The 13,772-nt window shown below is 42.3% G+C and overlaps 1 protein-coding gene across 4 annotated transcripts in view; it reads left to right on the top strand.

Moving 5' to 3' along the window:
• The window catches only part of raraa (retinoic acid receptor, alpha a), a 159,084-nt gene that overhangs the window by 66,463 nt on the left and 78,849 nt on the right, over positions 1 to 13,772 (top strand). For all 4 annotated transcript variants that reach the window (XM_059324415.1, XM_059324417.1, XM_059324413.1 and 1 more), the window contains one exon: positions 6,866 to 7,668. In XM_059324415.1, coding sequence (XP_059180398.1) covers positions 7,515 to 7,668 — 154 coding nt within the window. In that variant the 5' untranslated portion in view covers positions 6,866 to 7,514. The remainder of the gene's footprint in view (positions 1 to 6,865; positions 7,669 to 13,772) is intronic.

The following is a 13,772-nucleotide window of genomic DNA, read 5'->3' as shown; positions in this document are numbered from 1 at the left end:
GGCATGACTTGGGCACACATTAATAAGCACACCCCCGCGCACAAACACAGGCTGCACGCGTGGCCGCACACTCTAACACACTTGTTGATACGTACGCTGCACATGCGACACACTCCCGCTCTTAAATGTACAGTATTTACACACTCATGCGTGCACATATGCGCATAGCCTTCCGCAATGTCACATCTCACTCGTGACGTACACATCTACCCACGCTGCTGTCCTCATAAAAATTTCAATGCATCGTGCTTGAGCGACTTCCATTATGTGTAACGCTGCAGTCAGAGCCGTGCAGGCTGGAGTCGGAGCTCCACTCTGCGCTGGCAAAGACTGTCATCCACTCCCCTGTGGAGAGGCTTTCATACAAGTCCATGTGGGTTTTAAATTGAGGCCGTTATAGAGAAAGTCTAAATCGCCTGTTTTTTAACCTTAAATGGTGAAATATTATGTCACCATGGTGGAAATACCAAAGACAATTACAAGAGTAAGTATATCTGAAGCAGTGTGTCTGTCATTTGAACCAGCAGGTGCAGCTCGCTGGAGATATTTTAATGACTTACATGAAAGGAGCGACATTATTAAAGTGGCAGGTATCATATAACAACATGAAAGCAATTGACGTGATACTGTGTTTATTACTTTTCAATATTTGTTACCTTGAGGTGTAAACTGAGCTATGTATCTGGGCAACACTATAATGATCAGCTTACTGTTTACACTCAGCTTGTATAATGAAGAAGCAGAGGCATTTCCTTTAGAGGAGCAGTGACTGGATAGAAGTTAAAGGTGCCGTTCAGGAGATTAAAAGCAAAATTCAGTCGGAGCAATGAATAAATGTCGAGGTCTACCATTGCTATCCTGCTCAATAAAAAGAAAATAGTGCTAAAATACTTCAGACTTTAGACTTTATTGTCCCAAATACAGAATTCTTTCACATCCCGTTCAATAAAGTAAAACACAGACATAACTTGCCACTTGCCCGACATACGATTAATAACAGAACATACAGTCTCCATGACTACATCCACACAACCTAGCACACAACAGCATTTCAGCGAGGCAGTTTGCTGAGTGAGTCTATGGTGGAGTGGACAAAACTCCCCCTGAAGAGAGCTCTCGTCCATTATAAAGTCTTATACCTGCAGCCATATGGCTTAATGGTGAAGTGATAATTGAAGGGGTGATCTGTGTCATTTGTTATAGTGAGTGCTCTCTGTGTGTTGGCTCTGTCATTGAGGTCCAAAAGTTTGGGTGTTGGAAGGCTGATGGTTTTGAATGCAGTATGTGTTATTCTGGTAGGCTTGTTCTTGTTCTACAATCTACCTACAATGTAATTTAGCAGACGCTTTTATCCAAACTCCATACATTTGAGAGATCATACAACACAAGCAAGGATGAAGTCAAGAAACAACGCAAGAATAAGTGGCATGTACTAAATCGAGTCCTGTTAGGACGTAAGTGCTTTTTGGACGTAAGTGTAGGGTGTGGTCAGTATGTTAAAAAAGCAATGAGACCAAAACAAAGAACAGAGAAGCAGATTACAAACAAGAGGAAGCATGTGACTTCATTTTCTGCTCAGGACGCCACTACATCTTTACATAGCAGATACTTTACTGCTATATTAATGTTGTGAATGTCCTGTACAAGTAGTCCCTTTGGCAGCTAAAAGACAGTCCTGCTTTGTGTGCTGTAACATAAACATTGTAATGTGTATAATCCCATTGGACTCTGTAGCAGCAGCAACATATTGAAGTATGTTGCTGCTGCCAGTGTCGACCAGCTGCTCCCGCCACAGAGATATGTTGCACTAGCAGCAGCCACATCATGGATAATTGGTCATCAGGAGTGATCTAGATTGTAGATGTTGGTGTGTGTGTGTGTGTGCGAGCATGTGTTCATACTTGTGTGTGTTATTTTCTCACCCTGAGATCACCCTGTACCTCGACAACTACCGGCATTTTTTTTTTTTTTACTTTTTGTCAGTGACCTCTTTGTACGCGTACGTTGAAACGTGCACGTCTGTCTATTTATGTACACGGCAGGGTGAATCTCTATGTCATGCGTTGCATTTGCTGTCCCTCGTGGCTCTGTTTGCCGCGTTGTCCACCCCGACCTCATGCTGCCATTTGCTGCTTTTTCCGATTATTAATTCAACGTTTGCTGTCACAACCAATTACAGTCTCTTGTGCCTAGTGACCTCTGACCCCTCCTTTTCTCTGCCCTCTTACATGTCAACCACAGCGATAAGGCCAGGTGACCCAGATTGTTTGTTTACTTTTCCTCCTACTGTAAGTGATCACATGCATTCCCTCGGGAGCTGCCCTCCATACAGCACCTTGCCTATGCTGAAGTGAATTTAACAGATATGGCAAGCTATATAATGGTCAGATAGAGCTATACAAATTGAGTCTGCAGCAGAATTGTTAGAAACTCTTTGAAAAGACGCACATTAATGGCTTGATTCTAGGCCCCAGGGTCCCTAACCACTTCTATAGGCTGCACTATAGCGTCACTTCTTAATCTGCGCTATCTATTTCTGTTTTTAGACTGTAGCCCAGGTCTCAGTTGTAGCTGTAAGTGCAGTAAGCAGTGAGCTAATGTTTTATGTATACATCCACCAGAAAGCTCTCGTTCCTCCTTGTGGTGCTCATTTTACATCTATATCTTTTCAATTTCAGTTACTTGTGCATGTTTATGTGAGACATGTCTTGTCTGCCTTGACAGTACTTGGGCACATCTATATGCTACAATGAAGACCAGCACCAGCACAGCATTATGCACACAACTGATCCCCTTTCTTCTCCTCCATATCAGTGACCTTGTGTGTCAGCCGTATCATATAGAACACATACATCATATGGCGGGAGGCACCCGCCCGCCGATATTAGTGTGTGTGCATGCATTTGTGTGTGAAGGAGACATAGAGTGCATATACTGTAAACACACACACACACACACACACAAACGCACACACAAACACATATATATATACTCAGTATGTTGTTTGACATGTTGCATGTTTGCAATTGTCTGCACAGATTTCATCCAGCGTAGGATCAGAGTACACAGCTGTTTGTGAGCACTGTGATTGGTTTGTGTACATTGACAGGAAGTAGGTTGTGGAGTGCATGTCAGCAGCTTTACCCAGCTCCAGTGTTGCGTGTGCAGTTTTCACAACAGATTATACGGGCCCTCGATTGTGCCTTGATTCCTCATTTAGTGATGTGTCTAATCTTTTTTGCCTCTGATTGAGTGCATGTGCGTTTTGTCCTTAACGCTGGCAGACGGATTACACAGGTGCTCGGTTACGTTCGGCTTCTGTCCACACTCTGTTGTGGCTTTTGTGTGTGTGTGTGTGTGTGTGTGTGTGTGTGTGTGTGTGTGTGTGTGTGTATTCATGGATGAGTGCAAAAGAGACCATTGATTGTATAATATGTCAGCTGCACCAGTCAGATATTGTTTACATGCGTCACAAAATGTTTCGCTGCTCTCAGCTCCTGGTGTCCTTTGCAAAGATTTAACTCGAAGTAGTCTAGTTTTAGGATTAGAAAATAATAAATGGGGCCACTTTAAGACCATAAATTCTTATCATCAATTGTGATTTATAGGTAAGGTTAACCAACCCTGTGATCGGACTGTTGTGTACAACATGACTATAGTCACAAATCATCTAATTTTAGAATACATTTGTGTACATTAAACCATATTTATTTACAACTGAGGCCTTACTTGTTCATTTGCTGCTAGTTGGATTATTCTAACATGAATTATGCCAGTCCTGTTGTTGTTTTTCTCTTATTTCCGACTCTAATAGTGGCCACGATGTCTAGAAAAATGCAGCTGAAGGCCACTGGTGAGCTACACTGTGTCGTCTTTGAAGTGTTGTTTTTTCTTCTTCTTTGGACGCACATCTCTGCAGCGGCAATGGGTTCATTTCGATGATCAAAATTGAAAGCTTCTTTTCAATTTAGAACTGAAATTGTGACATTAATAGGACTAATATGGGACAATACACCACTTGAATTACTATTTTTAAAAACATTTTTATAGCCTGGAATCGCCTTGCTAGTCTGTTCTTGTAAAATAAACTTAGAAATGGTTGGGCTGCAGCCACTTCCTTTGTAGTAAACAACAATATCCCTTTCTATTTACTGCAGCATCAGTAAAAAAAATTAGCTGTTGGTGCACTACAACAAAGTTGCTGTTGGTGTGAGTGCACGGTAATGTCTGATTGTTCAGAAGGGCCTCTTATGGTGGCCACACTAGACGCTGTAATGATAATAGTGAAGGAAGTGGCCCATTCCCAGCCTGTGGCTTCTCCTAGTGTCCCAGTGAGTTGTAGTTCCTCTTTGAAAGACTCAGTTCAGCATCTGTGGCTGGTTGTTGCATTAAAATTTATATGACTTTACATCACTTCAGCGTGCTTTTTTTGACAATGCTGATGCATTTTACATGACCACAGCAATGTGCAATGGAGAGTGTATCAAGGCTGCGTTTCATAATGGTAATGGTTGTGTCTACTCTGTGTTATGGAGACAGAAATAATATCTTATATGCTATTGTTAGTATGTTACCTTAACGCGTTACTCTCTTCTGGTTTAATATGTGGCTACTCAGGAGAGAGGGGGGGCTTTAAAAGCAAATAAAACTATACCCAACTCCCCTGGGTTTTAAAAAAAAATGCTGTTAAAGCTTTCGGCCTAATACAAGTGCACCGTCCAGCCCACAACCCCTAACCACCACACACACCAGCTCACCACGACGGTGCGACAAGAGAGCACAATCAATAAAAATAAGGGGGCTAATAGAAGGCCAAACCCATAAAATCAGCTCTCCATCTGATTAAGAGACACATCAGGGCTCCACATACACTACCTGCACTCCACACACCCACACAGACAAACAGTCTCATTGTTTCATCCTCATAAGCAATCACTCATTTTCCCTCCATGCAGGTACATAGTCACACACACATGCAGACACAGGCACCGAGCCCCTATGGGATCACTGAGAGTAGCTTTCACCAAAGAATGTTACACTGCAATCAAAGACGGTTATGGTGGCACAATGCTCCTGCAGAGAGAAGAGACTCAAAGAGAACTCAAAGAAACAGACACGCTTGAAGTATTTCAGTTCTAAGACATGATACAGAGGACAGTGATGGGAAAGATCCACACAAGAGATGTGATGCAAGATGATTCAAAGTACCACTGCGTCAGCGGTGCACAGCTAGCCACCAGGAGGCCCTGTGTTGTTTTTGAAGTACAGTTTGTAGTCCATCTCCAGCGAGGATGTTGGTGAGAACCAATTTTACAGCAACTAAATAAGACATACATGCTTTCATACAGGATGCTACATTACTTTTTAAGCAAGTACTCTAAGTGGAAACATTCATATTATGATATATATGTATCTATCAGCTGGATTACAGAAAAAAAAACTATTGACACTGGGTGGAGATAGGGCTTTTTGCTGAATTCATGTGGTGTTGCAATACTCGAAAAAAAAAAAGTTTCTGGATCATATTTCACGGCTCGCTCAATCCATTTTCCAAGCGACATTCTAGCTGTTTTTAAGTTTGTTCGTATTTTAATTAAAATTCATTAGATTGCATTGTTATAGTGGTTCAATCTCAAATTTAACCATACACTGACCTGAGGGCAGACACCATCATGTTCAGCTACATGCAACACACATGGTCTGGTAAGATTACTGTTGCCTTCACATTAAAATGCACTTATATGTCAGAAGTTATGAGTATGAGCAGCAGTGCAACTCATCAGAATTAGCTCAATGCTGCAGTGAACTAAGCAGAACAGAAAATATCTTTTTATGTGGATCTGTCACATTTGGTTCATGCTCGATCCACTTGAAATGGTCAGTAATCAGGGCATCCAACACCAAAAAGATGAAAATCTTTTGGAAAAATTGAGTCCTGCGTTTGTTGAGTTTTGCCACCAGTGCGGCCCAGTCACCTGTCATATCCTGATGCTTTATGTGCGCCATTCAAGTGGGAACAGGCACACAAACATGTCTGACTTGACCCCTCTTTATTTACAGGAGTTCATGCATGATGTCCGGGTGTGATTCAGGCTAGAGTGCCACATTCCTGAGCAACACTGTTCATGCAAAGACACATTCCTTCTGCTTTCTTCATGGTGTTTGCATGTGTGTGTTGAAGTGGTTTTACTTTTACTGCTGCGCATTACACCCACTTACTCATAAAAGGGTCATTACAGTAAAAAAAAAAGTCCTGCTCATGTTATGACAAGCTGTTTTGAAGTAGAGCTTCTCTCTTTCTCTTGTGTATACTGCGCTGCTAGTGTACCATTTTATGATAATTGTGTTCTCCGGGTGTATAGTTGTCAGTGCCCTTGTGCGCGCTCATGCTTTCTACAGCGGTTACAGGTCTGTTTGTACATGTCTTGCGCTTAATTTGAAAGTAAAACTCTGCAGCAGAAATCTCTAGTGGTCCCAGATCAGCGCCTTGGGTCTCACCTCTGGCTTCTGCGACTGGTGTAATTAGCAAAGTTTTCTTTTGTGTTGCTCTCTCCATTTATGTTTTGGCTCGTCTCCCACAGTATTTGTAGTCTGTCACTGTTAATGAGCGTGTGTGCAAGCACACAAAGCTGCGAGGAGACATCCCACACCCACTGCTCTCTTCGCAGTTTTAACACTCCATTAGATAATTAAGGCGGAGGGGGTGTTTTTGTAACATTTCAGATGAGACATTACCATTAATTAGTGTCAAAAGAAAAGAACTGTTTTGCTCAAGCACTTAAGTACAAAGGGAAACGATCTCTTTACCTTGTCATTGAAGCACTAAATGATCTCTCTCTTTTTCTCTGTGCTTTTTTTTTCACAGGCAGAGGCGGTTTTACTGCAATAAGGGGGCCCGTCCCAGGAGAAGTGCTTTGTCTTGGCATCATGTGATCTGCGCATTCCCTAAGAGCGATCTGCAGTGGAAGAGGGAATCTACGCTCTACGCTCCCCCGACCACCAGCACCCCTATCACCACTATCACCACTCCTGACTGCAGCCATCAAAGTCACCTGTTCTTGACTCAACTTGCTCTCTGTCTCTTCCACCTCCCTTCATCCTGACGATAAGGAATAGCCCTGCTAGTTTCCAACCTCCCCAACGCCTCTCGCAAATAAGGCCTTTCAGCTCGTTTCACAATACCAGAGAAAGGAAGGATAAAAAACTCTACAGTCCTCTTTTATACTTGAACCCCGTGTTTCTTTGTTTCCTTAGTAACTCAACCTTCAACACACACATTCACTACACCGACAGGATCTTTTCTCTTTGTGACATCCATAGGAGCCATTCCAAGGACACCAGCACTCAAGTTTTAAAACCATAAGGAGATTTCGCTTTGGAATATCTACTCATGCAGCATCCCTATGGGGGATTAAACCAGGACAGGAATCCACACTGACTTCTTTTTGGCTCTGCAAGATCTTGTGGCTTATCCAGTGCGGTCTGTTTTGTGACTGGAGGTGGACTGAGCCATCATGGCTGGGAAGGGCAACCCGCTGCCGGGCCCCCACCTAAACGGCTTCCCTGTGCCCACCTACTCCTACTTCTTCCCCCACATGTTGGGAAGCCTGTCGCCTCCAGCCCTGGCAGGACTGCCCATCAGTGGGTACAGCACTCCCTCACCAGCCAGTAAGTAAACGTCTTTTTTTTGCTGTGTTGGTTCACATGTAGGACTGTGCCATGCTCCGGTTATTGTGCAGGTTGATTGTTGAGCGACAGGAGGTGGGAACAAGAAGATTCACTTTCCTTTGTGTGTGTCCTGGTTTACCTGTGCAGCTGTAGCACACCGTTTCCTGTAAAGCCCCCCTGCTGTGTGTGTGTACATTACGTTTGTGCCTGTGAGTCTGCTGGTAAAAGGAAACTTTCATCTCAGCCTGTTTAGATCATTTGAAAGATGTGTGTGTTGGTAAACAGAGAGCGGCAGCCACACACACACACACACACACACACGCCCACACATCTACATCGCCTCCAGCGCTGTCCTTAATTTACAAGCCCACACACATCAACACACACACACACACACACACACACACACACACGGAAATGTCAGCATAGATCACAAGGAAAAGAGGCAGGACAGCCAGAAAGGAGGATTGTTTATTTGTGGAACGCAAATTTGGCAAGCATTCCTAAAATAAATCTCACAAAAACTATCATTGCAGCCAACCTTCATGCTACGATTGCTTTATACAATCTATCAAAAGCTTCAGAATAGACTTCCAAAGTTACTTATTTAAGTCAAACTAGGTGAAAGTATTTTTTCATAAGGAAAGAAAAGCAACTCTGTATTGATTTATACACAAGAACATCTGCTTCCAGCTGAACAGTGGTGGAAAAAGTAGTCAAATAACAGTGCCACTATATAAAAATCCTCCTTTATAAATACTCAATGCTTCCTTTCACATGATGACTATGAAATTAAGTAGGAAACAAAGGCACCAAATGAAGTTCTCTACTGGTATTAACCTATAATTATTATTTTAATGTCAAAGTTTCTCTCCATAGTTTGATCTATAACAATACATCATAGTTTACAGTTTAATGATATGTTTTGCTTTAGAAAAAGGTTTCAATGTGACCTGACGGTGGAAAAATCTGCCAGTGCCATGAGGTAATTTCAACTCTCAACTTTCTGGAGGTACATTTAAGTGTCTTGAAAGACAGAATGTGGTAGATCTAAGCATTGAAAGAAAAGAAAAGAAAAGAAAAGAAAAGAAAAGAAAAATGACACTTCCTACTGGCAGTTTTCCCCAAGCCACACATCAAATCTGAATTTGACACTGAAATTCTTGAAACATGTTAATTTGTATTGGAAAGGGGTGGAGATGATCTCACCACACTGGCAGGTTTTTTATTTGTTTTAACAAAAAAAAAAAAAAAGACTTCAAGGAGTGCAGTTTACGACCCACATGGAACTGAGTGTTAATACAAGTTAACTGTAAAAGCAATCTTTAAAAATAAAATGAAAAGGCTGCTTTCATAAATGCATCAGTAATAATAATCAAATATATTATATATTTGAATATAATATATAAATATATTAAGAATATGTATAATATTTTGAGTGGGGACATGCTCCATTACAAGTAATTTGATACTTGTTTTGAATGCAGGACTTTTACTTGTAGTGGAGTAATTCTGCAGTGTGTATTAGCACTTTTACTTAGGTAAGGGATCTGAAAACTTGTTCCACCACTGTGTGCTTGTTACCATCCATTAAGATGTTATAATTATGTATCACAATACCTTAAAATATGATTCTATCACAATAGGATTCAATTGAAAGACAATACATTATCATATGAGTTATCCCCAGCCCTAAATTCAAGATGTAGACTCTGCAGTAAAGTAATAATATTGCGCTTTAAAATATAGTGTAGTTAATAAAAAGTATAATATATACATGTAAATGCACCTCCATCACTGACTTATTCAGAACCTCACACATGCTTTAAATCCAGTAAAATATTCCACCTATACAATCCTACATCTCACAGCAGGCTGGGGAACATCGACAAACTGCTTGATAATCAATTAAACGGCTGTGGCTGCAGCAGAAATATGAACTGAAGGAATACAGTTGGTGGTGCAAACGCACAGTCAGAGTGTGTGTATTGATGTGGACAGGCCTGGCAGGCTGCAGCCTCGCTCTCACAGGTTCAGGGGGGGTCAGCATATTGACTTTCTATCTGCTGGAGTTTGCATTGCCAGTCAGCGTGGAGGGAAGTGAAGAACAGTTAGTGCCCAGCCCAGTCACTCCCACTTCCCCAATACCAGATACTCCACCTTATACACAAAGACTGCATCTCCCGTCAGATTCCTCTTTTTACACTGTTGCAAGCGTGCATGTGTGTGTGTGTGTGTGTGTGTGTGTTGGGCCACTCTCCCAGTGTTTGCCATGCGGGGCTGCAAGGTTCCTTCCCTTTTGCCTGGACAAACATTTCCTGTCTGTAAACACTGAAGAGCCAGGGACACCACAGCTTCCTGACGACACACACACACACACACACACACACACGCACACACACATAGAGAAACATAAACACAATCTTTGCCCTTCATGCTGGCTCGCTTTCTCTCACTCCTGCTCCTCCTTGCATGCAGATAACTGCAGGCATAATTCACACATGCTCACATGGTCACACTCATACACACACACTCTCACAGCAACAGAAACACATGCATCTCCTTCCACACACTCTCTAACACAAACACACCACCTTCACCCCTTCCTCTTCCTCCTCCTATCCCCCTCTCTGGCAGATCATTTCTCTCTCTCCCCCTCCTTCTTGCTCAAACACCTCTTTTTTTCCCTTTTCTCTCACATTTTAAACCACACACACTCATGCACACACACACACACACACACACACACTCCAGCTAAGCCCCATTCAATGCTGAGCAGTGACGAAAGAGAGAGGAGAGTGGGTGCAGAGGGAGGGGCAGAGGGAGTCAGTTTGTTTGGAGCTTGAATGGGAGGAATTTACAAAATGTCAGATTGGAGGCAAGAGAACCGAGTATTGCACTTGATGGATTTCAGCATGGCGGAGCCTCCAAAGTCACATGACTGTTTGTGTGGATCCGTCTGTCACTGCGTTTATGTCCTTGTGGATTTTGTTGTTCTTCTTCTTCAAAAATAGCTATGTCCTCATTATTTTGAAAGCCATGTTTTGACAAAATCCTGATGAAACATGTAATTTTCCTGTATAATTCTATAATGGCTCCATTGATATATTTAATATTAATCTACAATGTAGAAAATATAATAAAGATAAAGAAAAAACATGGAATGAGAAGGTGTGTCTACATGTCTAAACTTTTGACTGCTAATGTATATGATGTTGGCATTTCAAATGTGATGCCTGCATTACACCATAGGAACACCAATTATACATGTGTCAGTTATCGCTTTCAGTGCATTTGAGCCTTTTTTTGAGCCTCTTGAAGCCAGGCCTTGCTGTTCTGTTTTAGTGCTGGACCCCTTCGCCATCCTGTTTTCTCTCCGGTCTCTTTTCTCTGTTCAAACTCATCCTCCTCCACCCCTGTTCTCAGAGTTGTCCGACTCTTCTGCCTCGGCCTCCTTTAGCAAACCACAATAAACCAATTATTTGGACCTAGTAGAGCAGAAGGGTTAATCCAGGCCCACAACACACATACACACTCTCTTTCTCTGTATCTCTCCGGCTCTAGCCTCCTGGGTTATGTCTTCACATCACATTATCTGAAAATCATCAGGTTAGGTTACGCACCGGAGCAGATCACTTGCAGATATTGATATTACATTTATTGCCTGCAGCTTTATTAGTTAACTGAATATTATTATCACTGTGGATTGATCACACTAAACGTGCACGCTGCTGTACTGAACACAGCCAAAAAACTCCACATCCATTACACACACGCACAACTTTCATTAGCGTTTTCGATTGAATCCGCCACGCCCGTATGAATATGGAACTATCTGGCAATAACACCCCGTGTATTGATCCCGTTATTATCATTAAAGCCTTCCTCTGTCTGTCACCAGCTCTAACACCGTGCTATTACATTAGCGCAGCGTTATGAGGGACTATAATGAATGGAGCCTGCTTGCTACCTGCTGCCATGGCGGACTAATTGGCTTTTCCCCACAGAGTGCTCTTGTTTCAGCAGCCACAGTAATTGCTTGGTACAGTAGCGTTTCATAGAACGCACCACACACACGAGCACCATCTCGTCTGACATATTAGGGAGCATTTATGGCATTTGTGAATGTACTTTACGGCCAGGAGGAGAAATATGAAAGGATATTTTCAGACCTCAAGGAAACTTGTGTGTGTGTGTGTCACCTATCCTATTAAGCAGCCAATGGTGGAATGCTCTGACCATGAGTAAATATGGATATGGTAATGTTGGGCAAAGTTTGTGTTTGTGAGGTTTTGTGTGTGTGTGTGTGTGTGCTGGTTTCTGGACAGACAGGTGGTTCCTCTCTGCCCCGGTGGTCTGCAGGAATCAAGGGGGGCATGTCAGTACACTCCATGGGTGGCAAAAACGCACACTTTCACAATATACACACATGCTTGTGCGGTAGGGATAAGCATAATGACAGTGAGAAACACTTGCAGCACGTTCCCTTTTGGCAGCAATCTGAAGTGTGTGCGTGTGGAAACGACACAAGCTTTTCTATCAGACGACCAGGTACAAGCAATTTGGCCACTTCAGAAAGACACACACACAGACTCACACAGAGAAACGGTACCTCAGGGGAGCTGAATGTCATTATTGGAAAGTCATTTGAGGGGTGCCGATACTCTGATGGCGAGGACGCAGACTTATTAAACTTGGCGTGTAAAACACATCTAGCATGGCAGCGTAGCACTCATTCACCCCAGCTTAACGACCTTGTTAATTAACTGCAGAGCACTGGGAGGCTGAAAAATGAGGACTGTCCTATTCTTACATTTTCAAAGAAGTCATTGTCTCTGATGCTACTTTGAGTTGCTTGACACATTACAGGTAGTTGAAGAGTTTTAGACTTGGGATTGGAGATTTAATCAGTTTCTTTCAAAGAATTTGATGCATTAAGAGGAACTTTATTCAGTGGCTGCTAAGATCATTCTGCTAGTGCTTTTCTTACTGCACATACACCCTCAGCTTTTTCTGACTTATTATAAAAAGTGACAATTTCATGTGTTCTTACTATGCTATGCTATATAAATACTGTGGAAGGCATCAAAAATCTCAATCGTCAGAGACACTAAAAGTCATGACATCACATTTACCATATATAGACAAGAATGTTGCCACAGTGACTGTAAGGGCTACAGTCACTCCCCGGCTGCAATGATGGTGCAGAGACAATGAAAGCACAGATGCCAAAACCCTGAATGTAGAATCTGTCGACCACAGGACAAGATTTTCATAACAAAAGCATCCTGGTGTCTGTTTGTAGTCTATTGTAGTACTAACCAATAAGGTTCGAGTGGGCTTTGGGTTACTGCAGGTGAAAGGTCCATATGGAGCGCAAAAGAGACAGAACACATTGGCCAAAATGCAATCTTTCTGCCATCAACTATCAACTGATGAAGATTTAGTTTTTAATTAGCTTTGATTTAATTTATGTGCATTCCTATTCAGTTATATGTGAATAGAGAATAGCCAAAATGTTGTCTGGACATAAAACACATAGGATGAAGTTGCTAAACAGACTGTAAACACTGACCGGTGCATAAACTAGAGCTGGATATCCATTGGAATTGGGTAACATTTGAAACCCAGCTATATTGGCTGTTCCTCAGATGCTAAATTGTCGTCGGACCAATGGCCCATTTATTCCAAGATGGTGCAACGGCTAATAATTCACTTTGAATGCTAAACAGTATTAACAGTATCAATCCACAAGAATACACCAATATCACTATATGAACTGCAGGTGTGTTTGGGAATTTGCTGATTGTAAGCGTCCTCCTTGGACATTTTATCATGGATCAAAGTTTATATTTAGGTGTTGTTCAGTAGGACAGTGGGAGCATCGCCTAGGACAGAAAGTCTGCTGAGAAAGGACAACAAAAAATGAGAGACGAACAGAGAATCGGCGACGCAGGCCTTCTGTGCAGATGTGGGAGCCCCAGGCACACACACACACACACACACACACACACACACACACAGAAACACACACACTCTGGCTTTGGCAGCATTTATGTCCCGTGCCAGGATCATGTGCCAAACACGAGCAAGCTTAGCCAAAA

This window comes from Centropristis striata, chromosome 21, assembly GCF_030273125.1.
Source record: "Centropristis striata isolate RG_2023a ecotype Rhode Island chromosome 21, C.striata_1.0, whole genome shotgun sequence".
In the NCBI taxonomy this organism is placed as follows: domain Eukaryota; kingdom Metazoa; phylum Chordata; class Actinopteri; order Perciformes; family Serranidae; genus Centropristis; species Centropristis striata.
The sequence above is the reverse complement of the archived record's forward strand: the minus strand, read 5'-3'. Positions and strand labels throughout refer to the sequence as shown.